General features: G+C 44.2%; 3 protein-coding genes across 5 annotated transcripts in view; 1 reads left to right on the plus strand and 2 right to left on the minus strand.

Moving 5' to 3' along the window:
- vps54 (VPS54 subunit of GARP complex) overlaps nucleotides 1-2,664 on the plus strand; it is a 27,944-nt gene extending 25,280 nt beyond the window's left edge. Inside the window, exon 24 of the transcript XR_005075761.1 lies at nucleotides 2,633-2,664. The gene's annotated coding sequence lies outside the window, so the exon portion shown is untranslated. The remainder of the gene's footprint in view (nucleotides 1-2,632) is intronic.
- LOC119022212 (UTP--glucose-1-phosphate uridylyltransferase-like) overlaps nucleotides 1-10,760 on the minus strand; it is a 10,773-nt gene extending 13 nt beyond the window's left edge. The window contains exons 1-10 of one of the 2 annotated variants that reach the window (XM_037102952.1): nucleotides 10,537-10,760; nucleotides 6,971-7,086; nucleotides 5,278-5,385; nucleotides 2,888-3,073; nucleotides 2,668-2,801; nucleotides 1,666-1,963; nucleotides 1,380-1,577; nucleotides 949-1,191; nucleotides 471-575; nucleotides 1-296 (exon numbers count right to left, since the gene is read on the minus strand). The exon at nucleotides 1-296 is cut by the window's left edge and continues 13 nt beyond it. In XM_037102952.1, coding sequence (XP_036958847.1) covers nucleotides 189-296; nucleotides 471-575; nucleotides 949-1,191; nucleotides 1,380-1,577; nucleotides 1,666-1,963; nucleotides 2,668-2,801; nucleotides 2,888-3,073; nucleotides 5,278-5,385; nucleotides 6,971-7,069 — 1,479 coding nt within the window. In that variant the 5' untranslated portion in view covers nucleotides 7,070-7,086; nucleotides 10,537-10,760 and the 3' untranslated portion in view covers nucleotides 1-188. Of the gene's footprint in view, nucleotides 297-470; nucleotides 576-948; nucleotides 1,192-1,379; nucleotides 1,578-1,665; nucleotides 1,964-2,667; nucleotides 2,802-2,887; nucleotides 3,074-5,277; nucleotides 5,386-6,970; nucleotides 7,087-8,066; nucleotides 8,289-10,536 lie in introns of those variants that run through there. The other variant, XM_037102864.1, reaches the window with a different exon arrangement.
- A 1,635-nt stretch (nucleotides 10,761-12,395) lies between these two features.
- Nucleotides 12,396-24,998, minus strand: LOC119022614 (malate dehydrogenase, cytoplasmic-like). 2 transcript variants are annotated; one of them, XM_037103720.1, is made up of 9 exons: nucleotides 24,871-24,998; nucleotides 17,708-17,806; nucleotides 16,825-16,921; nucleotides 15,003-15,178; nucleotides 14,161-14,283; nucleotides 13,710-13,886; nucleotides 13,501-13,614; nucleotides 13,193-13,282; nucleotides 12,396-12,858 (listed from the first exon to the last, which is right to left on the minus strand). In XM_037103720.1, the coding sequence occupies exons 1-9, from the start codon at nucleotides 24,922-24,924 to the stop codon at nucleotides 12,736-12,738; spliced, it is 1,053 nt and encodes a 350-aa protein (XP_036959615.1). In that variant the 5' UTR covers nucleotides 24,925-24,998; the 3' UTR covers nucleotides 12,396-12,735. The 2 variants fall into 2 exon arrangements, with proteins under 2 accessions (XP_036959615.1, XP_036959703.1); XM_037103808.1 differs by lacking the exon at nucleotides 24,871-24,998 and adding an exon at nucleotides 18,933-19,088.
- Between the last annotated feature and the right edge of the window lie 525 nt (nucleotides 24,999-25,523).

Consider the following 25,523-nt stretch of genomic DNA (forward strand, 5'->3'; position numbering starts at 1 on the left):
AGGAGCAGGAGGAGCAGGAGGAGGAGGAGCAGGAGGAGGAGGAGGAGCAGCAGCAGCTTTGATCTTTCAGGCTGACTTCACACTGACAGCAGACTCGATGAAGAGAAGAAGAAGCTTTTTCCCTCAAAGTCTCATCGAGGTGCAAATGGCTTCTTTGCTTGCGTGTGGAGGAAGTTTCCCAGAAGGCCTCAGTGGTCGAGGATCCGCAGGTTTCCTGAAACGATCTTGTTCTCCAGCATCGCTCCAGCAGGGATATCGATCCGGTCGCCGTGATTGGCTATGATGATGACGGTTCCCTGTAAAAACACAGAAGAGAAGCCTCGGGTCAACTTGACGTCAGCGTTCAAGAGAGCTGGCTGTTTGAAGATGAGACATTCTGTGATCCCGCTGGAGTTGCATTTAGTTTGAACTGTTCCTTTACAGGCTCGGCTGTGAACCATCTGAGGTCTGTGGATGGAAACGTTGGTTACCTTCAGAGAGACGTTCTTCCCGAAGGTGACGTCTCCCGACACCGTGAGGTGGTCGAGCTCCAACATGTCCGGGATGCTCTCGAACCGCGCCAGAAACTCCTGAACCTGCAGAACCAACGACGCAAAACTGAGTCAGTCCTGAAAACACTCCTGATGATTTCTGCACATTCTGAGAAAATCCAAGTTTAAACTTTACTTCTGTAGTTTTTACACCTGCTCAGACTGATAACGTGCAGAAGAACTGGAATATTTTAAATGCAGTTATCTGTTGATCTCGAAGCAAATAATGGAAGTATTTACATCTTATGGTTTGAAAATTAAAGGTTGTCTTCAAGATTAAACTGTTTATGTGATGAAATCATCTTGTTGTCTGAAGATTAAAGAAAATTCCACTTTACTGAAACTGTTTTCCTTTGCCAACAAATGTTCTGTCAGTCAGTTGTTTCGGCTCCGGTGGATGTGTCAGTTTGAGGCTGACCTTGGTGAAGGAGCTGCCCAGCTTGACGTGCGGCGTGGTGGGGAACTCCCTCTTCTTGCTCATGGTGAGCGAGCCGGCGTCCAGGCTGTACAGGTTGGACATCACCAGCAGCAGGTCGGACGACGTCTTCACCGGCAGGAAGCGGCTGCGCGGCACGTTCACGCCCATGGCGTTGTTGAAGCTCTTGATGGCGGCGCCCACGGCCGTCTCCAGCTGGATGACGTTCAGACCGCCGTCCAGCGTCTGCGGAGACATTCAGGGGTTCAGTTAAGAGTAGGAAACCGCAGCGTCGGATATTTATTCTTAAGGTTCACTAATAAAAAAAGGCACCTTCATGGAAATGTTACTTAATTGGTCCAATACGGAGTAAAAAGCAGGACAGTGACGTCTGCAGAAAGCTTTCATTATTACATGCGCTGAGTGTGCGTCACCTTCGGGTTGACGATGATCTCCAGGTCCATGGCGTTCTTATCCTGCAGCCTCTTGATGGCGGGCAGAGAGATCCACAGGTTGTTGGTGTTGAAGATCTTGAACTTGGTGACGGACTTGAACTCGTCGACGTGAGCCTTCGGGACCTGGGCGATCTCCAGCAGCCTCAGGTGATCCTCGTACTGGATCAGCGTGCCACCCTGCGGAGAGGAAACAGGAAGCGATCAGACGCCGCCACACGATAAATGAAAGCTCGAGTCCCTCGGCGTGGCAGTGAGGCGCTCTGACCTTGACGTCGGCTCTGGTCTTGTCGGTGACCTCCATGATGAACTCGCAGCGCCGGTCGGCCGGCTGACTCATCAGGTGGTGCAGGATGAAGAGGTCGACGGTGGCGCCCAGGTTGTCGATGTTGGACACGAAGATGTACTCCTTCCCCTCAGCGATGAGTTTATCCAGCAGGCCCGAGTTGAAGAAGCTGGCGTAGACGTCTCCGTGACCCGGCGGGTACCAGGCCTCCGCGTTCTCACCGCTCATCCCCATGTTTTTAGCTATCGGCAGCAGGGACTCCTTGTTGATCCTCGGATACCTGCGAGGACGACGATGGATCGCCGGTCAGTCAGAACAGAACTCAAACACAGAGAGCTGCTAACAGACACGCGTTGAAATAATGAAGAGCAAACTGCATAAAACCACCAACAAAAACAGCTTCTGAGTGTGTTTACACCGACCCGTCAGTGTTTGTCCAACACTTCATCACAGGTTCGTTAATGACCTGTTGGCTGATTTACATTAAGATGAATCAGAAAAGATTCTTTGTAATGTAACTAAAGTTTTTACTGTGAAATATAACGCACAACCATAAAATACCTGCTTTTTTGAATGGAGTTTGGTTTAACAGGGCAGAATGTATCAATGTTAATTAATGTTAATAATGAAGTTCATGAACAGTATAAAGTGACGCAGGATGTGGAGTTGTTTACTTCCTCTCAGCTCGCAGACACTCATCAACACTTTATTCTATATAATGACTCTCAGATCATCAACACGACTGTCTGACCGGCCCGAGGATCTGAAAACCAGCAAGGTTTCCTTAATTAATCTTATCTGGCAAAGAGAATTTACATTTACTGTCCGTCACACTGACGCTCACGTCACGCGGGTAGAAACAGTAACACAGATATAGTTTATAACATCACAGAGCTGCCTGTGTTCTCTTGATGCTAACACAGCCAACAAGAACCAACAGGTCTGAAAGGTGTGTGTGTGTGTGTGTGTGTGTGTGTGTGTCACCTGCTCTGGTTGAAGGTGTGGATGTTGACGCGGTGGTGTTTGTACTTCTGCAGGATCTTCTTGGTGTCGTCGTCGGTGTTGAAGGAGTTCATGAGGACGAGCGGCACGTCGGCGTTGAACGTTTTGTTCAGATGCTGCAACACAAAACAAAGCGGGACAACAGAGTTGAGTCGGTTCTGAACCTCGGAGCCTCGCGGCTGCTCGCTCTCATCGTCTCTACCTCGATCTGCTGGACGGTCAGGTCCAGGAAGGTGTTCTCGTTGCGGACGCTGATCAGACTCTTGGGGCCCTTGCAGCCCATGCTGGTTCCCAGACCGCCGTTCAGTTTGACCACGGCGAGCTTGTTGAGGCTGGCGGCGATGTTGTCAGGGAGACCCTTCGCTCTGATCTTCTCGTAGGGCTGAATCTGAGACGCACAATCAGTCGGGATTATTAAAATAAAACTGCTGCCAGCTCATATATACATGATGATTTAAAGTCAGCTGGAGACTTGATTTAAAACATTATTTCAGGGACAACAGAAGTACGTATCGTGACGTGAATGAAACAGATCAACAGTAAAGTTGTGGGGAAAATCTCGTCAGTCATTTCTATCTGAAAATGTGGGACTGCTCCTTTAAATGATTCAGCCACAGCAGAGCGAGACGAGCGTCACGATCCAGAATCAAACCGACGAAACGAAACCGGAGCCGAAGAAAATAAACGTGGAAACAAAGTCGATCCGTGTGAGCGGACGACCTCTGACCTTTAAGACCTCACCAGCAACACATGACCACAGCCTGAAGGATGCGTGTATTTATGGACCGCGTGTGTGTGTGTGTGTGTGTGTGTGTGTAATCAGCTGGTGTCGCAGCTCGCCAACAGGAAGTGTAGTGACGTCCTCCTGACCGACTGTAGTAACATCTGGAGACGTCTTCAGTAGTGAGAGTCAGTTTCAGATTCAGCTGGTTTGTGTCAGTGACGTCGTTTCAGTTCACGTCAGCTGACAGATTTGTTGTTTAACCTCAAAACACCTGAAACACTGAAGTTTAACATGCAACACGTTTCTTGTGTCGCAGGTTCACTGTGCACAGTGTCTGATATAACCCCCTGACAACTTTTAAGGCTTTTATTGATAAAATTCAAGACTTTTCCAGGATCTGCAGACACACTGATCACTTTCATTTTACATTTCAATTCAATTTAATCTGATCTAAAATCTTGTGACTGCCTCTTCGTTGTGCGACAGTGATCTCTGGAATATAAATAAAGGTTGAATGATTGAATCAAAGCTGAGCGACGTGTTAATTCACCTGTTTAGTTAATCTGAGACGCAGAAGAGTCTCGCCTGGAGACAAATGTCAGCGTCTCTCCGCCCTGAAACTGGACTTTAAATGCTGCGGCGGTCACACTATTCTTAGTCGTAACCTTCAGAGCGCTCGGTATTCTGGGAACTGTGTGTGTGTGTGTGTGTGTGTGTGTGTGTGTGTGTGTTTAACGTGAAACGTTTATATTTTAATCACTCAGTCGTCTACGGTTGTTTCTGTAAAGACTCTAGTTTCACACTGCAGATCAACTCGACATCAATCAAAGCTCGTCAGGTCTGTTTCACATGTGTAACTACGCTGGAAACTCAGGTGACCTACACTCACTGCTGTGCCTGAACGCATCATGTGTAAACCCGCCGCTGATCAGAACCGACTCTGTTAAACACTGTTTGTATCTGGACCTGCAGTCTGTGATCAGTCTCTGCTGAGGGACAAACAAAGAAATCTTTATCTGTTTTCTGTTTCTGATCCAACTTGTTTTCTCTCCTGTTTCTGAGATTGTTTTTGTTTTTTTGCCAGAATATTCTGGTGAGAATTCATCATGAGTGAATCCCAGAGAAACTTTAATTTTTCCTCTTCTGTGGAGCCGACTGGGAAAACGCTGAAAAAAAAATGTGTGAAACCGAGTGAAAAACAACATTTACATGAAAAATGTTTTTTGGTCCTCAGTGTGGATAAAAAATAAATAAAATAAATCCTCAGATGTAATCTGTTGCCCTTATTAAAGAGGTTTTAGGGAGGGGTTATACAAAATGTGTACAGTGAAAATTTTCTGGGGTAAAAAACACCCGTGTGTTGAACCAGGTCGGCGAAAACATTTTCCTCAACTTCATTTTTTTTACTGGAGAAAAAGATTTTACGTTCTTAAAAAATATTTCCTAGAACATTTTTCTTGTTTATATTGTTCATAATAATTTTTCCCCTCGGTTTCACTTAGTTGTGTGGAACTTTACCAGGAGGAAAAAAAACTTAAATTGTTTTTCGTTCATGAAACCAAGTGAGAAAAAAAAATCTTTTTCTTTTTCATGTGTGAACCTGAGTCTGAATAATCATATCAAACTTCATCCCAGTGGAACATTGTTTTCCTGACAGCTGTCAAGTCAAGAAAGTGGATCTCCAGAAAACTAAATATCCTCTCACGTCTCTCCTGCTGCTCATGTTCTGCAGTCAGTCCACACTCGTCGGTTCTGACGTCTGAACCGGGCCTCAGTCTGAACCTGAACACTGACCTTGACCTGCAGCACACAGCGTTGCAACACGACACCTCTGGTAAACAGTGTGAGCGCTGATATCTGGAGCTCACCGAGTCCTCCGGCGGCCGGTTGATCTTCGGCCACTCGACCGACGGACCTTTGACCTGCAGGAATCTGTGGAAGAGCTTCTTGAAGCCATCGAAGTCTTTTCTGGAGATCTGGAACAGAAAGACACAAACAACCAACCTGCTGTCAGAGAACCAGAACCAGAACCAGAACCATCACACCCAACCTCAGACATCCTCCACCACGATCATCAGCTGACACACGACGGTCCAATGACAGAAGGACGAAGACGCGCTAACAAACATCTGTCCACATCTTAAATCACACAGCTGATGTTAATCTATGACCTTCTGACAATCGTCTGTCTCTCTGACTTCCTGTCTGTGGCTCTGAGCCCAAACAGGAGGAAATGGTCCATCTGTCGGGGACTATTTCCACCGGCGGATGAATCCACATGAAGCGCTCTGGTGAGTGTTTGTGGCAGCAGGACAAAATAAACCAGTGTGGCTCGTTTCTGTGTTAGTTAGAGGAGATATCAGGCTGTGATTCAACATTCGCTGCTGTTTTAGGTCTTTTAACAGGATTTATTGGCAGTTAGAAAAACAAAACGTAGAACAGTGATCACTAAATCTACAGCTGCATCAGGATTTTCTCTCCATTTTCATCTTTCTAACGTAAAATACTGAAGAAATGGATTTTATGGGAGACATGCAGCTAAAACATCTGTTTAAATCTAGTGCGTGTGTGCGTGTGTGTGCGTGTGTGTGTGTGTGTGTGTCCTCAGGGTTGTTCACCTCATGTTCCACCATCAGGCTGCAGAGCCTCTGTCCTGTGCGATAAGACGACCTGATGCAACTCTTAACAAATATTTGTTCTGCGCGTGTTAACACACTGACTTTCTATCAAAACCTTCTCATGCTGCTTCAAGCTGAATTCATTCAAGATTAATGTGAGTAAAATAAAATAATGCCGGTGCTTTCTGACGGACACGTCGGTACCGGCAGTATGTTCTGTGTCGATGAGAGAAAATTGGCTCGACTGTTTATTCTGTAACGTTGTCTTCCTTAATATAAACTCTGTTTTTAAAGGTGCTTTTAATAAAGTTTCTACCTGCTGCTTTTATTGTTTGACTGTTGGGTGAAACGTTCTGACCTTGCGTGGCAGCAGGATCACGTGATCATGTCATCTTGCTTTAACCAATCAGTGCTGTCTGAGGATCTACTCGCAGCTTCAGGTGAGATTAAATCGTGACGACCGGTGAGAGAAGTGAGGTTAGTGTAGCTGCTGTAGCATCAGTTCCATCAGATCTGGAGAGTTTATTTCATTAAAAGAAGAATTTCGTGATGGAATATGTTTTTTTTCTCCTCTCGACTGACTTCAGTAAGAGTTTTATTCACCAGTTGGCTTCGCTGGTGACAGACGGAGGGTTCATCCAATCACCTGCCGAGTACATTTTGAGAGTTACCGCTCTACTTTATCAATCAAACTGCTTCACAGCTTTATAACTCAAACTATAAAGTGATTAAAAGCAACAGTGAGCTGGTTGCAGGTTTGCAGCCCGTCTTCACCCTGAACATCACACAGATGTTGTGACATCAGCTGATCTGCAGGTTCAGACGATGTTGTGAATCTTCCACAGAAACATGGAGAGTAGAAACTTATCGCGCCCGCTGAACATCACGACTGGGATGAGCTGCGGGTGCTTCAGACGTAAACCGAGACGTGATCATGTCTCACCTCCGCCTCGGTCTTGTTGGCCGTGTTGAGCAGCGCCTCCAGCTCGCGGTGCATCGACTCCTCGTGCTGCTGGCGGAGTTTCTCCTGGAACTCTGTCATCGCGCCTCTGGTCAGATCTGAGAGCAGAGACACAAACTTCAGCTTTCATTTTATACTTTTCATCAGGAAACAAACACTGAGACGTATTTTACAAAGTGTGTTGGTGGCGATGAGACGTTCATTTAACTTTCCACCTGAAATCTTTACAACGACGACTTTGTTGATATCAGAACTAAAGAATATCTTCTCACTGAAACAGACTTTAATTTAATTTCTTAACAAAATATGTAAATGATTGTTAAGTGGAATGAACATGCAGATAAATGTCTTCCTTCATGTAAATCACTACAACAAGAAGTTTCACTGACAAAAAAAATTGTTTTACATTATTTGAAAATACATTCAACAGAAAAGAAAAAAAACACTGGATATTTTACATTTTTTATAAAAAGACGCCAAAGTTTACAAAATATTAATGTTTTCAAGCTGAGTCCAAAAGTATCCGAGTTGACCCTGAACAACCTGAATCATTTGAATCAAAATGTTTTTAACGTCTTGGTTTTTATTTTAGTTTAACGTGTCTGAAGTATCACAACAAAAAACAGATATATTTTAAATTTCAAACAATTTTAAAGGGTTTAAAATGTTCAGGTGATGCAAAATCTGAGAGCAACTACCGATTATCTTCACCATCAGTAATTTTCTGCATTAATCAGTTCAGTTTTTTTAAAGATCAACATGACGTTCAACAACCCAAACACATTCAGTTTACTGTCACAGACGAAGAAACAAACCAGAGAATTTAGACTTGTTCTTGTAAAAATATTCAAACTGCTCTCAGGATTATCAGAATAAAGTCGACGTCTGACTGATAAACTGATTAAATGTTCATCTTCATTTTTAATTTTTGTTGTGTATATATTAAGATGAATTTAAAAAAGACAAAAGCATTTTGTCAACAGGCTAAAAGATGAAATCTAGAAATGACTTCTTACCACCTGAGGACAAAAGTCTAATCACACACCGACAGAACAAACTGTCCTGAGTTTAAACTTACCAGCTACAGTTAGAGACATTTTTTACCACGGTCTGTTCAAACAACAAAAATGAGTCAAACGAATGATAAGCAGCAGCAGCAGCAGGTTCTGGTTCTGGTTCTGGTTCAGGTGGCAGACGTGTCGGCTCACTGTGACTCCATGAAATCAACAAAATGTCAAAAATGGTCCCCGAGACAAAAAGCCAGCAGCTGTCAGAGAACAACAGACGTCCTCCTCATCCTCAGCTCAGAGGAAGCTCCCAGATCTGCAGCCCCGACCCTGAACGCAACACAAGGCCTGCCCACAGACACACACACCAATCACACACAGCCAGCGTGGGTGTGTGTGTGTGTGTGTGTGTGTGTGTGTGTGTGTGTGCTGCTCACTCCTCGTCACACACTCCCGAATGCTTTAAATAAGAATTTGTAATCAGAAAACAACTCGCTCTAAAACAATAAAGTTCACTGGCAGCAGTTTGATTCCTCTCAGATGTGTTGATGATCGTTAAAAATGCACCGATTAATAAATACATTTAAGAAATCAAACTTTTGTCAACTCTTTTTGATTGTTTCTATAAAAATGATTCTCTACAGTCTCCCTGGATGCTCAGATAATAAAGTAAAACTAGTTAAAAAGAATTCAAGCTCAACTTTAGGAAGCTAGCAGCAAAAAAACAAAGTCACAGTTTGGGGTAAAATTAGATGCACCATAGCAGTATCACAAAAATGTGTGACCCACTTATTCTGACCCCGATTTAGTGGTACCAAAGTTTCCAAAATGGAAAAAACAACCCCAGTTTTTGAAAAGACGTTATTTACACCCCCGCTTCAGCCTAAAACAGGATGTAAATAATGTGTTTTTACAACAATATGGGATCTTTGGCCTTCTGGAACCGTCTAACGAGCTGCATGGAGACATCTGACGTTTAAAATCAAGTCTCAGCTGCTTCAGTTGTTTAACAGAATGCTGCAACTCGACTACGACACTTCACCGACATTATATCCTCAGGAGGAGAGGAGGACTTTATATCCTCAGGAGGAGGAGAGGAGGACTTTATATCATCAGGAGGAGGAGAGGAGGACTTTATATCATCAGGAGGAGGAGAGGAGGACTTTATATCATCAGGAGGAGGAGAGGAGGACTTTATATCATCAGGAGGAGGAGAGGAGGACTTTATATCCTCAGGAGGAGGAGAGGAGGACTTTATATCATCAGGAGGAGGAGAGGAGGACTTTATATCATCAGGAGGAGGAGAGGAGGACTTTATATCATCAGGAGGAGGAGAGGAGGACTTTATATCATCAGGAGGAGGAGAGGAGGACTTTATATCCTCAGGAGGAGGAGAGGAGGACTTTATATCAACAGGAGGAGGAGAGGATGACTGAGGTTACATTTTTGGGTGAACTGTTCCTTTAATGTACATATTTTCAGGTGAGTATTTGTTTTTTTTTGGCTGATTTAAGTGTTAAAGTGTGTGTTGAGTTTTGTGATCAGTGAATGTTCACACAGCGGAGGGGCTGGGGACGGTTATTTAACTTTGATATTTAGTAAATCGTACATATTTTTTCTTCCATTTCACTCCAAACTAACTATTTTGTTACTGTACACTGTCGGAGCTGACGTGTTTCAGTCAGGTGTGTCTGCTGCTCAGATGGCCGACACGTCACATGACTTCAGTGTGACTGTGACCTTTACATGGACCTGTTGCACGCCATCTGTGAAAGGTCAAGGTTACACATGTTGTGAGTCCTTCAAAATGTGTTTCCAGTCAGTACAGTGTGTTGAGGGGAGACCCAGACGGCTCATCAGCAGGAAAATGAGAAATTTATAGTTTTAATTCACTTTTAACGATCACAGCTGTCGACTGTACACAGGTGATCTAGTCTACGTCACACTGATGCCACTTTAAAACAACTTATATCTTCCTGGCTCACTTCCTCTGACTTCTTACTGCTGTTTTACTGATTTTATTCTATTTCTTCATCTATATTAAACTAACCTCTACTTTGTAATCTATTAATATTGCCTTGGATCTGTCTTGTATCTTGTCTAACTGCCTTTTAATGTCTTCAAACTCTATAAAACCTTTATAAAAGGCTCTACTTTACACAATAACAAGCCTCATATCTCTCAGGAGGATTCAGTTGTGTACTCTTGTGTTATAAAGCACTCTGTGGCCTTATTTAGATGGGATGTTATAATATATAACATGTAACAGTGTAGTTTGGTCAGTCTTTGCATACTGTGATATGCTAAAGTAGAGCTAGCTAGTTACTTTGAGGGGTTTTGTGTTTGTGTTGTAAAGTGTTGGTGTCATGCGCACAGACAGGGCAGCAGCAGGCTCATGCCAGCAGACGTGTTTCACCTCAGACGTGTTTCAGGACTTTGAATTTCATTTTAAAGTTTCCAGAAAACTGAGAACAACTTCTGTGCTGACAAACTTTTCGTGCACAAGCAGCCACAGGTCTGCGTGACGAAGCTGTTACCCACCTGAACACACTGGTCAAAAGTACCGGGAGAGCTTCAAAAACACACACAGCCGAGGTCCACACGGACGAACTGACACCGACACCGAGTACCGCTCAGACCCGGAGGAGCCGCTTTCAGGAGGAGAGGGAGGAGAGGAGCCGTTCAGAGCGGCCGCAGGTTCATCTTCCTGCTGCTAGCTTGAGTAGCTGACGGACAGCCTAGCATGGCTGCGGCGCGAGGGGCGGGGCCACACCGCCGCCAGCAGATGACGTAGTGAGCACAAGTCAATGAAGAGCGGTAATTGGTCCAAGCTGCGCGTCAGTCAGATGGAGCGGATGCGCTTGGTCCCGCCCACCCAGGATGATCTATTTTTATCAAAACGTTTAAAAAAAACTTTATTAACTCAAATTATTAGATAAAAGTTTATTTAATTTTAATCTAATTTTCATGTTATTCGATTTTTATTGACTTTGTTAATTTAAAATTTGGTTTCATGTCAATTTCAGAATTTTTGTTTATTTCTTTTTTGTCAAAAAGCTTAAAATCTAAGTGGGTTTTGACTTAATATAACCTGGTGGAAGGTAAGAATGAAGCGTCTGATATTTAATTTACTGGAGGAATAGTGGAAGTATTAATTACATTTATTATTTTACTGACTGCTGATACATTAAACTAATATAAACATGTGCTGCTTTGGGTCTGCAAAGTAACTTGTAACTAAAGTTATTGAGTAAATGTAGTGTAGTGAAAACACAATATCATTCTCAGAAAATATAGAAATACTCATGTAAAGTACCTCAAAGCTGTAATTGTGTTTTTATTGTGTAATCAATATTTAATTAAAATACATAATGTTTGATTAATTGCTTGAATGAGACATTTCTGTCTTTATTTGATTTGATTTTTTTATCCTTCCTCTTCTCAACTAATGAGCGAATAACTGAGGATCAATCAAACTGATCAGGTTTGGATCAATGCTGCCCCCATTTGGTCAAAACCATGCACTGCAACACGTCTCAGGATAGGAATTACATTGTGGCCTACAAGTAAACGAGACAGGTCTGATGGAAAACACTCATCTGTTATTGATCAGATTTATATTTTTTTTAAACTAAAAAAAAAAATGTAAATTTCATATTTTTGAGCTCTCAAGTAAAAAAGAAAATTCTCTTTGACAGCTCTCTCGTTATGATCTCCTCAAGCTCTGTTGCATTTTCACAAACAAAACTTTTCTTGGAGTGAAACAAAACAGATGAATCTTTAAGTTTCATTGTACCAAATATGTACAAATATGTACATTTTAAATTACGTCTCAGCTGCTTCAGTTATTCAGCAGAACGCTTCAACTCTGTTTCACTGTTCTGATCACTGAACTGTTCTGTGGACTACGACACTTCACCAGACTTTACATCATCATTTTTGGGGTGAACTGTTCCTGTAAATGTCTTTTTGTTGAAAGAGACAAATTAACTCTTTTCAACAAGAATATTAAACTTTTGCTCTGTGATAAGATCCTCTGGACGCTGTTGCTACAGCACTGATTGTTCTCAGAAGCTGAACTGAACTTCTGATGATTTCTCAAAATAAATACACACAAATATTTGGGGATTAGGATCCAGGATTCCTAGAAGAGATGATGCCAAAATATAATAACAAACATGCTGTAGTCATCATATTGTGCACCAGAGCTTCAGTGTGTTCATATCACTGTGTGCACTCTTGGATGATTCTCAGATTGGCCGGTTCTAAAGATCCTGCATGTTTTAAACCAATCAAAATGCAACGATTAACATGTTCTGTGGGTGTAACTTGCAGTGTGTTCTCCTGCGATAACTTCCTGAAGTCTAACGAGACGTGGACATGAAGGAGAGGAGGCCTGGTGTCGGTCGGTCAGTTTCTTTGATGTTTTATTGGTGATAACTTGATCCGTTACAGGTTCTGAACAGCTAGCGTGTGTCATCATCTACCAATGAGACATTCTCTCAGTGTCTTGCGGATGGAGGCCAGGTTGTGGTTTTAAACAGGCTTTCTGAAAACCTGAAGAAGTGGCCTCGTGACACACACTGACACACACACACACGTCACACACGCGCACACACACACACAGACGGCAGCTGGGACGGTTAATAAGTGTGGTGGGTTTCTTCTTCAGAGCCGCGAGCAGCCAGGCTTCAGGTGGTCCGGGTGCTGGTGCTGCTGTTGGCCAGCGGGGCTCGACAGTCACTGGCCCAGGAAGTCCAGGGCGGTGTCTCGCTCCTCCACCAGCTCGGCCGCTGTGGCGTCCATCTTGGCGCGGGAGAAGTCGTTGATGGAGAGTCCGTCAATCATCTTCCAGGTCTTGTTCTGTGGGCGACAGAGAGAAAATAAGACAATGATGTAAACATGAACGTGACTTTTTACTGTGTGTTTAGGTTTTCACAGTGGATTTGGAGAAATGCTCTCAAATAAACCAGATAAATCCTGTGTCTGCTCGAGGGATTTACAGGACTGAAAAACTGATCATCATGTTTCATGCGCCTCCCTCTTCGTATCAGAAGGAGCTGGCTGCTTAGTAAGAATCTCCCTGATCACATCGTACTAAGGGAACATTTTGCATTTCTTTAAATTTCTCCACATTCATGGAATCTGGCTTTGTGCAGGTATTGGTCATGTTTACAAGCCGGTTGGACGGACTCACCTTGATCTGGACGGGGAAGGAGTAGATGAGGTCCTCTGGGATGCCGTAGGTGTTCCCAGCAGCGTACACGCCCATAGAGATGAACTCACCCTGTCAGCAGGAAACATGACAGCTTCAGTCAGTCTTTCACTCAAATGTTTCAAAAAGATCAACATCAATTATATCTCAGACCGAGAGAAACCAGATGAGTCGGTCTGAATTACAGGAGGAGGTCAAACTGCTCCAGAAACATCTAGAACTGCAGCTTCAAGTAAAACCTGAGAACAAACTGATAAAGACACGTGGATCGTCTCTGCGTCCACACTGACCTCCTTGGTGCCGAACCAGATGTCCCTCATGTGGTCGCAGATGGCCTTGGCGGCAGACATGGCGCTGGACAGCTTCCTGGCCTTGATGACGGCTGCACCGCGCTGCTGCACTGTCTGCAGGAGGAAGATGAAGAGGAGGAGGTTTGAAAAGAGGACAGAAACACTTTATTGTTCAGGATCACACAGAACCAGAAGCAGCGAGCGCTCACAGAGATGAAGTCTCCTCTGAGCCAGGCGTCGTCCTTGACGACCTCGTAGGCTCCCATCTCGCTGCCCTGGACGGTGACCTTGGCGTGGTGGACGTCGGGGTACTGGGTGGAGGAGTGGTTTCCCCAGATGATGACGTTTTTCACGTTGTCGGAGGAAACGCTGCAACGCATCGCCACCTGCAGGTGAGGGACGGAAACACAGTTGAGTTGAGTTTAACAACTGGACAACAACTCTTTTAGTCAGTTAGTCTGATTGTTTCACTTTAAAGACACTGAGAGCTCATTTTATTTCAAATTGGCTCACACACATAAATCATTGACTTTATACCATTAGATGTGCTCAAACGCTCAGCTCATCCAAACGTCTGTCAGGTTCGTTCATATAATCCAGACAGAGTTACATTTCTTCAGGCAGAAATGGAAACTTAGTCCTCGTCGCCCCGTTGCGTACCTGGGAGCAGGCTCTGTTGTGGTCCAGTCGGGTCAGGCAGGAGAAGTTCTCTTTGGGGATGGATGGAGCAGACTTGGAGGCGATCAGACAGTTGGTGTTCGCTGGGTTTCCAACCACCAGGACCTGAAAATCAAACGTGTCCGTCAGACTTAAAACACAGGCGGGCAGACGGGTGACTACGTCAAACTAGACAGCTGGAGTTTATAGTGATCAACATCTGTCTTGTTTACCACAGTGTTGATGAAGAAAGCTTCAGAGGCTGAACTACACCTACAGCTGATCCTTTAATGATCTTTATACTGAGATTCCTTTTAAAAATGAGCTAAAAACCCAGAATCCAACAGGCCAACACGCCTGCACAGAGTGAAACATGTCTTCAGTGTTAAAGCCTCACAGGTCCAACACAGGCTGTTTTCTTTGCTCTACATGTGAAGCTTTGACCTTTGACGTCAGTCCACACTGAACTGTTTCGTCACACTGGTGCCTCAGGGAGGACTCCGGGTCATCAGAGGCCCTCCGGCTGATTTACATGCTTTGGACTTTGTACAACAACTGAACCCACAGAGGAACTTTGACTGCTGGGCTCTGGAGACCGGCTGTTCTGCTCCAGGTTAGAGCTTTGGAGGAACGTAAAGCTGCTGTGAGAGTTAACGTGTCAGCAGAGAAACACTCAGCTCTGTCCGGAGACACGAGACGCCAGATAAACACTTTCATTTCCTCGTTCTGAAAAGAACAGCACGACTAAAGTCCCCAGCAGCCTTCAGACGACGTGCACAGTGTTTCCTGACCAACACGCCCACTGATCTGATTATAATGAAATCAAAAGGAGGCTGAAGCGTCACCTTGACGGTCTTCTTGGCGTACTTGTCCAGGGCGGACCCCTGAGTCTTGAAGATGGCCACGTTGGCCTTCAGCAGGTCCTTCCTCTCCATCCCCTCCTTCCTGGGCATGGAGCCCACCAAGATGGCGGCGTCGATGTCCTTGAAGCCCACCTCCACCTTGTCAGTGGGGATGACCTCTGCAGGGGAGGAGGAGAGGGAGGCGATCAGCATCCAGTCAGTTTACTCTAAGTCTTTATCAAGGATCCAGTTGTAACTTCCACACAGACCACAAACCCGCCGACACCTGCTGACACCTGGATGTTGTGACGAGTGTCAGTGTGTATAATCAGGATTCTCTCTCCAGATAATTCAAAAGATAAACGTTTGTTCACACTGTCAACTGTGGTTCAAAGGTGGTATTAGTGTGTCATTATGTGTGTCATTAACTTTAAACAGACAGATGAAGAAAAACAACATTTAAGCCCTCACAGCAGAACACAGTGTGTTTGTCCAGGCTGTTACTATCTAGTCTTAATCAATTCACTGTGAAAATTATCTGCAGACAAATCAATAATCACAATAATCATTAGAGACATTATTTTTCCAAATTATCATACAGATCAAGTTATTTTTATTGACGTTTGACAACATCCAGTGGAACAGAGACGTCTTATCTGTCCTGTACAGATAACAGAGGCTGGCCTGCTGAGGACATATTGATAAGCTGTTATTGGGACTGATAACATTCTTTGAGTATTTTAAACGACACCTGTGGCCCTCAACCTTTTCTGTACATTGTTCTATTGTCTCAGTGTTTTTCACTTCCTCAGACTCTTTAAATCTGAAGCACTGATCTCAGATCATTTCAGATCAGACTCAGATAAACTCCTGCTGCCTCATCCTGACGATAAGATGATCAGTTTGTCTCTGCTTATTAGAAGCAGCCGCGCTGCTATCAGACTGAACTTCAGTCAAGGTTCCCCTCTGTTCATTGTTGTTCCACCACTGTTCTGATTGGCTGCTGTGGTGCCTGAACAACCAGCCAACCAGAGGCCTTATTTCAGATCCTCCTTCCTCCTCCTCCCCACAGCAACAGACAGACGGAGGAGGTTATGAAGGACAAATCACACACACACACACACACACACACACACACACACACACACACACACACACACACACAGAGTGTGCTGCATTAAAATGTGCTCCAGATGGAACAACAGCAGCTCAGACTTGTACGGCCGACAGCAGTTCCTTCAGTCTGATAGTGTTGGTTTAACTTTCAACTAGTCGTCCCCACGATTCCCTCGACTAACCCTGACATGGAAATATCTAAAAAGTTAGTTTATCCCACATTGGAAGGTCAGGATGTCCCACTTAATTTAATGAACGTTTCTAGTGGAAATAAATAGTCCATTGGTTTGTTTCATGGAAGAGCAGATATTAAAAGATCAGGCTTTCCCGAAAATACAAATATTTTGGAAAAAGGTCAAAGAAGAACTTCCCATTCCTTCTGTTCTGTTCGTTTCACTTTGTGCTATGATTTGTTTAGTGTAATTCAGAGTATTGAGGGAACACAGGTCGGTGTTGTTTGAAACGCGTCAGAACACGCATGCCTTTTGTTTTCTATACAAGCACTCTGACTGACACACGTCATCGCTGACTTCAACACTCATCGATTCTTCAGGAAAACATCCTCACCACTGTACCTTGAACCTGGACCACGACTTCTACTCATGACAGCGGTGTGTGTGCTTCTGCTTCATCATCTCATAATGATATCCACATATTTTCCCTCCTGATAAGAAAACCGGAGGAAACGCTGAATATTTAGTTGTCTCACCCCTCAGCAGTGGGAGGGCGCAGTCCTGCAGCTCCATGACGACTCCCTCCAGCACCGGCAGCATGGGGGGGATGTCCAGCAGGATCAAGATGATTGGCTGAAAAACAAGTGGGACAACAAAAGATATCACCTGAAAATCAACCAGACAGGTCGGACATTTCATTTACAGAGGAAAAGGTGAAACAAAGAGTGAGAACATGGAGACAAGTAGCAGATCAGAGCCTTTAAATAACATTCAGAGACGCGTCAAGGTCGTGTTTTAAATTCAAATATTGTCACAGAATCACTTCTAATCCATTCCCACAACTTTTATGAAAGGTTGAAACACTGCAGGACAAGACGACTTATCACCAAAGCCTGTTAAATAAAGCATCGTAAGAAGCCTGACGTTGCATATTGGGAAGACTGAGCTTAACTTGAGTTTCTGTGAACTAAATGTTGACAGTCTTTAATTCAGCATGCATTACAATATATCTATAAACCACCATGAGTTTCTGATTTCTAGCTGAGTCTGATCCTTCTAATGGCGCCCCCTACAGGTCAGTAACCATGCCTTCCTTAGATAAACACAGGATTACAGTAGAGCTGTGATGACCTGAATAAGACAACATTCATGTAACATATTGGACTTGTTTGTGTCTGTTTGGACTCTTACAACAACCCCTTACTTTAATTTATGCATTTCATCGCTCATCAGAGCTCCAATCAGACGAAGGCATCCTCATATAGAAACATGTATTATTCATGATGAGTCCATTATGCAACAGTCAAGCCCCACACAGTGCATCGTCCAGCTGCCTGTGCAGTGATCGGCTCCAGGGGGAAGGGGCTCTGCTGCTGCTGCTGCTGCTGTTATGTAATCAGAGTTCAGGCTCGATCTTACCTGGTCCTTGCCGAACACATCTCCCTTGGCGATGCTGTACAGCAGGGAGTAGGCAATCTGGCCAGCAGCGCCGGTCACCACAACACGGATTGGTTCAGCCTGGAAGGAAACAAACAGGTTTGGATTGAGTCACCGACCTAGATCAGGGAGCAACGAGGCAGCAGTGATGTGTTTTGTCAGTTTGAACCGGTTGGATCACATGTCCATAATAATATTACACAGCCTGTTATTAACAGATGAAATCCTCACAGGGAGGCTGCTGGTTATACAGCCATTATCAGCAGCTTCTCCTCCTGTGGGACTCTGCATGAGGAGGTCATCACACCAAACTCCATTTAGAAAAAGGTTAAACATAGAATGACCTTGCATGTTGGCAAGGATGAGTAGGACTTTTAGTTTGATTTTAACCTCTGATTTAGTATTTGATGCCTCCCTTTAATTCGGCGTGCATATCATCAATCAGCCAGCAGTTAAACTTTCAAAAACCTTCAGCTTTTTTCCCCACTGAGCACACAACTCTGACGTGCGAGCTAATGAATGAAAATGACGCAATTAAGCAGAATGAGAGCTGAATTTTAGCACGATTAATGATGCACAGTGATTTGTATGGCAGCCGAAGTTAAACTCGTTCCATGTACATTCAACAGTCTCACTGAAATATATTCTCACTGGTCGCAACATGTCCGACCAGCAATGAATTATTAAATTGACGTTTTTATAAACCGAGATTCAAACTGACGGAGCACCCCTCCTGATTGGTTACCCCGACTGTATGAAAGAATAGGCCGATGATGTAAGCTGACGCTGCCACCACGCCACAGCCTGCTGATTAAGATGGAGGCGGATGCATGAATGCACAGCAGACTAGCAAACGTTAAAACAGCGAAAACAAATATGCAATCTCTGCTGCGGATGCTAACGTTAGCTTACATCTCCTGTTTTTTTTTAAAAATATAAATAAATCACCATCTGTATGATTTAATAACCTTTGACATCTCTGCCATCAGTCCTCTAATGATGAGTTAAAGACACAAAAAACATCAAATAACGCCGGTAAAGTTAAATTAAATGATGACGCTGTCGCCCTCTCGTCAATGTCAACGGCTGTGCATCATCCAGGAAACCGTTGTATTGTCTCCCGGATGTCACAGATCACACAGAGGACGTCTGCTGTGTTATTCACTACTTTTCCATCAGTCTCTCGGCAGCTAATGTTCCGTCTTACCATTTTAGTTCGGTGCTTGCGGTGTGCGGTGCCTGTTCTCCCTGCGCTCAGTCGGACTAGACGGAAGGGTCACCTCTATCCTGGTATTGTAAAGTCAGGCGGTGAAACGGTTCGTCCCACAATTATTACGGGACTTGTAGTCATTTCCTGACACGAACGCGAGGCTTTTCAACCCAGCCGCTCCGACGGAAGGAACACACTCTCCCATGATGCACCGCGCTGGTAACACAACGCCCACCGCTGCCATATACGGTAGAGGATTTTCTAAAAAAGAACCTTTTTCAACTGAGGCTCAGGAGGAGGAGGAGCTTTGGCGACACCTGGTGGCCGACAGCGGAACTGCGCCGCACCAAGTGACTATTAGCATCTAGAGGTGGATTTTGTTTGCAGTTGAGTCCTCATATAACACACATCATCAGACTTAGAACAGTGGAAATTAAAAAATGGCAAATAAAAATGGTATAGGTTGTAAAAAAAACATACATAATGGATAAAATATATTTTAAAAAAACAACAACAGGTAAATAAAATAGTTCTGCAGAATGACACAGACTGTGTTGTGCTCTGGTTCTGCTTTTATTCAATGCCTCATAAACTGTAAAGCAATTAATGATTCATAATATAAATAAAACAAAAAGAAGCCAGTGTTACCTATTACCTATACCTATACCTATTTAAGGACCTCTAATTCAAAAGGAATCGCTTGAAACTCTCCAAAATTCGATGCAACTCAAACAAACAAAATAAAAGTCAACAACCCCCATCAAAAACTCCTGGCACCCATTTGAAACTCCCTCAAACACATGAAAAACTACAGGAAAATTCTCAACAACCGAAACTCCTCAAGAATCTTTAAACCTTGGAGACCCTTTAGTGCCTTTAGATCCACCACAAGAACCACAAGCCATTCGATAACGATCCTAAGAAAAAAACACAAACTACGGTAAACCTTCAGAGATAAAGACAAAATTTGAAAGAAATAAATCTCTCCACCCCTTCATCAACCCTGGAAACCCTCAAAATAAATTAAGATCGCTCTGTAACAGTGCCTTATTATCATTATAGTATAGTTATATGATATTATTAGATTGAATAGAACACCTGTCACTCCCACAAAGCAGCTTCTTAAGAACCACCAATTCTACAGGAATCCCCTTCAGAACCCCTTGAAAGGAACTTCCTCAAGAACCTTCAGCATTCACATCAAGAACCACAAGTTATCTGATAAGGAGCCTCAGAAACCCAAAACAAACGACTTGAGGCTCATTTAAATGGTGCCTGTAACACATTTAACACCATCTGAAGATGGCCTCCTAAAGTGATCCCTCATGGAGCCTTCAACAACCACCGAAAACCCTCAAGAACTTCAAACCTTGCATTTCCTGGAACCCCTGTGGACCATTAGAACACCAACACAAACTACTGGTCATGCTGGAGAGGAACTAAAACCATCCTTTAATGGTTCGAAGTTAGCCTCCTACACTGATCCTTCATGGGTCCTCTGGAAACCCCTCAAAGTTTGTTAGAACACCATCAACAAAACATTTGAAAAGATAAACATGAAGAGCTACGACCCATCACGGATCCCTTCAACCCTTCCAAAAAACACCCCAAGGACTTTGTTGAGACCCTAAAAACTCAGATGTTACTGGCAGTGACCCTTGAAGGACCTTTAACTCAAGAGGGATCTCGAGAACCTCCACAAAACTTCTTCCACACCCTCAAGTTCCTCAAGAAAATCAAACATTTTAAATCTCAAAGACCCTTTGAGCCCCAACAAGATCCTCTAGAAGGCTCTCAGGAACTCCTGGAGTCAACTGACGGATGCTGCAGCCATGTTTTTAAATGAGGGACTTTGACTTGTAACAGCGTTGTGACTTCACCTTGAAGCTCCTGTTAGTAAGACAGTAACATCGACGCTCTGGGATTGGAGGTCCACCGGCCAGGTTTCATGAACACTCACGACCCTCCTGATGACCTCAGGATGCAGTTCATTGAGCAGCACCGAGAACAAACAACATTCCTCTGCAGCTAAGCAGCTTCACGTAATGATCCTTTAAGTGACTTAAAGGTCCCATGAAGGGGAAACAACCTGGTTCATGTTGTCACCACGTATTTGCAGGAGATCTTGTGTGCAAGTCTGATGTCAAAATGTTTTTACTGTTACTGTCTGAACTCTGAGTTTATCTTTTAGGATTTGGAGACATTTTTATTTTGCTAATAATAAAAACCAAGTCCTTGTTATGTTCTCAGGAATGTTTGGATGGGGGGCAGCATAACACCAAAACAACTGCTAACTGCTGCTAAATGCTACCTGTAGCTGCTATTAGCTAATGAGCTTGGTTAACTGTGCAGTTAGCGGTCGTATTAGCCGACCTCTCCCTCCCTCCTCCTGATGATATAAATTCAGGTGAAGTGTCGTAGTCCACAGAACAGTTCTGGAGCTTCAGAAGACATTTTTATACTGGGCAGCAAGCCGCCAATTTGCCCGTCCTTTTGGCGGCTCGGTCCGCGGTTTTAGACAGTGGTATATTGGGGATCTGTTTTGGTTCACCAATTTGCCGCCTTGGAGGGTACGCTTATTTCTGCCTCCATTGCGATCTTAATCTGAGGTGTCAATGTGCCGGCCTCTGCGTGAGGTGGAGGTGTTGATGACCTGCACTGTTGTGCGACCCACAGCCGGGGAGTTTTAAAACCAGGAAACAGCTGATCACAGCAGTCAGTCCATCACTTCATCTGCAGACATCAAGATGAGCAGCTGGACAGCTGCTGAGATCCAGGAGATGCAGCGTCTCCTCGTCTCTGTAGCTGTCTTCACTGTCTACTTGTTGTTGAAGCAACATGCTACGAACGGTCGCTGCTTTCAAATTAAAAGCCCCCCGCTAACAACCCAGTTCTAAACTCCAATGGGGTGCAGTGTAAAGCTCTTATTTTGAAGACAAATTCAACCTGCTTCACTCTTCATGCCCAACTTCCTGCTTCACGTCACGTCCCATGTTTACACCAACCTCAGTGGTGGTTTTTGGAAAAGGAGGAATATTATGCCTCCGTTTTAGAAAGACGAGATACCTTGGAGCAAATGTGGCGCCTTTTCTATCTATAAAGGGCTACAGCATTCTGCTAAACAACTGAAGCAGCTGGAGACTCGATTTAAAACAGAGAAACAACCAAAGAAACAATCAACACGTGTGTTTCTAAACACCTTGTCTCCAAAAGACGTTTCATTTCAGACCAAGAATTCATGTAAAGGGGCGCTACATACTTATTTTTAGCAGTTTACATGTTTTAATCATGTTTTTACTGGCGATATGTGAGCAGACTGTAACCTGACAGGAAACATGAAACCTTCCTCGTCTCTGTTGCCTCAACAACTTGTGAAGCTGTTTAATGATGCTGGACTGGATTTCTTACTGAGGGACTCACAGAGCAACAGAAGCTACTGTTGGTTCTCATCCCACAGAGCTCCTTTAAACTACAAAAATCATATGTATGCCTGTAGGTTGTTGTGGTTTTATCATATCTGTTACCATCCTGATACAACAGGAAGTAAACTGAGCTCCATTTGGCTTTAAAACTGTGGATTATTCTGGCCTGTGTGCAGACCGGGGTCAAAGGTGAGAGGTCACTCTGGGTCAAGTTCACCGACCAGACGGGGTTCAGGTGTCGGTTCATTAAGTTGTCCAGCCTGAAACCTGCAGGAGGTAAGTCTGAGCTCAGCTGAGCCGTCTGATCTGCTGACATTTATAGAGCCTGACGTTCAGACATCACCACGATAATAATAAAACAGTCAGGAGGTTAAAACAATAGATGTGGTTTTGAATTAATTTCATTTTACTATTTTCAATCCAAAGTCATGGAGTTAGCTGAATTTCAACATTAACAGTAAAACTAAAACTCATCGTAAAACTCATCAGTACGACAGGACAACATTATTTAATCTAGTGTTTCCATGAATGTTGTCTGTCGCTGCTGTTGGAGGCGACATCTTGTGTTTTGTCTGACTCAGCCTGTAGAAACAACACTGCATCTCATTCAGACATGTTTTCCATCAACAGAGTGACTGAATAAATATAAACTTGAGCCTTTTTCCTTTTTCACTGAATATGTTCGACAAAAATGCAATGTGGCCAAAAGTACGTGGACACGTGGGCCAATTAATTTAAGTTCCAAAATTAATTTGAACACACTGAAGCTAATAAGCTAAAAGCGTTAGCACACAGCCGGAGAGGTGGCTGCATGAGAACATCAACAACAACTCAATGCAGGTGTGAATAACATCTTTACAAATCACTGTAGGATTTCAGGGCTTCTGCAGACTCAGATTTCACCACACCTGTTTGTTTAAAACAAATTCTCAGCTGCTTCAGCAGAAGAGCTGCAACGCTGTTCTGCTGTGAAGCTGCAGAAATCAGAATTTCTGGACGAGGAAACTTCCCCCAACATGGGGATGAGAACATAATGACTGATATTTTGGGTGAACTGTGCCTTTAAAGGGACTTATTCTGAGATGATTTACAGCTGATATCTCTAAAACTCTGTAACACACACTAAAACAATCTAGACGGACTAATAAAACCACAGGTGAGAGCAGAACCATGTAGTTTATATTTTGGGGTGAACTGTCCCTTTAACACTAAAGATTACACTGTTAGTCTCTGTGCGTCCACATACTTGTGTCCACCTGAGAGCTCCACCTGGGAGTGAAAGTGAAGGAGGCCGATGTTCTTTCAGAGGCAATCAATCAGTATCAGTTATCCTTCAGCCCATCAAGGGCACCGGCGGCGGCCATGTTGGATCTGCTGGGTTCAGTTTCTGCAAAGCTGCTCGGAGATAAAACAGGCTGCAGGTCTGCTGCTGGCAGGAGCTGACCGAGGTTCTGATCGTGTGCAGCCCGAACCGCTGCAGACACACAGGCGCAGACCGGAAACACGGCCTTCACAATAAGAGCACTAAAACACTGCTGCTTTTTAACATGTGAACACTAAAACTTAGAATAAATCACTGTGAAGATTATTTTTCTTTGACCTTTTAGAGATTTTTAAAACGTTTGTTTTGCTCTTGTAATATTTAGCTTATATAGATCTTTATTATTCATTTATTTAATCCTGAGTAAATAAAGTTTCATCTTATCTAATCTATATGAAGGCCTACAAAACATCTCATGGATTATTAAATGGTATTAAGTATTTTGCTGCTTTTCTTTGTTATTTATGAGAATAAATGAATGTTTCTAAATGAGTCTTTGGGTTTGAGTTTGTTCTGTGGATGAAGGAGCAGTTTGAAGATGTTACTCTGTTCTCTGGGAAGTAGCTTTTTAAAAAATTGTTGACATTTTCATAGACGAGTCAATAAATCCTGTAAATAATCATCAGATTGATGTGTTGACATGAAGACGTCTACTTTAGTAAATGTACTCAGTTACAGCTCACAGTCACAGTGAAAGCTATCCAGTAGTCGCTTTTATTTTGAAGGAGCTGACCGGATGTGGCTTTGTTTACTTTCGCGGGCTTCGCTAATGGCGGTGAACAAGTTCAGCTGCCAAGTGAAAACGACTCTCACTGAATTAATCATGACGGGTCACAGAGCCGCAACCTGCCGAGGTCGTCCACCTTTCGGGACGGTGTGAGAGGGTTCCGGCCGCCATTTTCACACCTGAGGTTCTGACGGGAAAGACCCGGGTACAAAAAACCCCCCAAAACAACAAAACAAACACACCTGTCACCTGTCATGTCGCCGTCAGCTCACCCCTGCAGATGCATACATGATGCTGACACACAGCTGCCATGAGGCCGACATGTTGGGACTGACTCGGTTCGGGAGGGAAATGGAGCCGAGGCGCGTTTAAGCTCCAGAATGCTGCGTTCAAGGACGCCCGGTCAGCCCCGCGCCCCGCGACGGCGGTCCACCTGTCAAACGGCCGCGCTGCGTTCAAACTCACCTGCGACGAAACCGCCCGAACCACCAGATACATGGAGGTCAGCAGAGTCAGCATGGTGCCGGCGGGGTTCTGGTGTCGTTCACTGGTGACTGACGTCCTCTGGAAGCAGAAATGGCGGCTCGGTCCGACGCGGTACCGGGAGAGAGACAGAGAGAGAGAGAGAGAGAGGAGGGAGGAGGGAGAGAGAGAGAGAGGAGGGAGAGAGGAGGGAGACAGGTAGACACCCACAGGAGAGGACAGACAGGCAGGCAGGTGAGACAGGATCCACCAGCACCAGAACCGAACTCACACCGCGCTGCTGCTCGACTTTCACGGCTTCTTGTCCCTCGTTTGCCCGAGACTCTCTCTACACCTCCACCCCTACCTTCAAACGCACGCACGCACGCGCGCACACACACACACACACACACACACACACACACACACACACACACACTGCAGCAGTCAGTCTAGTCTCTTAATAAGATTTTGAGGACGTAAATAGCCGCTGACGGGACCGTGTGATCACAGGTGTGGATGAATGCTGATGAGATGATGGAGGCTGTAAATCTGAGTGTGTGTGTGTGTGTGTGTGTGTGTAGATGACGTCACTGCAGGGGAAAAAGACGATATTATGGCGGCTCCAACCCCAAAACTGTGTGTGTGTGTGTGTG

Source organism: Acanthopagrus latus, chromosome 1, assembly GCF_904848185.1.
Source record: "Acanthopagrus latus isolate v.2019 chromosome 1, fAcaLat1.1, whole genome shotgun sequence".
In the NCBI taxonomy this organism is placed as follows: domain Eukaryota; kingdom Metazoa; phylum Chordata; class Actinopteri; order Spariformes; family Sparidae; genus Acanthopagrus; species Acanthopagrus latus.

Bases quoted from the DNA above. Each gene is read 5' to 3' on its own strand.
- LOC119022614 (XM_037103720.1), bottom strand. From the start codon at position 24,924: ATGCTGACTCTGCTGACCTCCATGTATCTGGTGGTTCGGGCGGTTTCG. The intron at 14,284-15,002 runs GTGACGCTTCAG...TTTGATTTTCAG, and splicing joins ACGCCAAGAAGACCGTCAAG to GTCCTGGTGGTTGGAAACCC. The intron at 13,887-14,160 runs GTACGCAACGGG...CCTCACCTGCAG, and splicing joins ACAACAGAGCCTGCTCCCAG to GTGGCGATGCGTTGCAGCGT.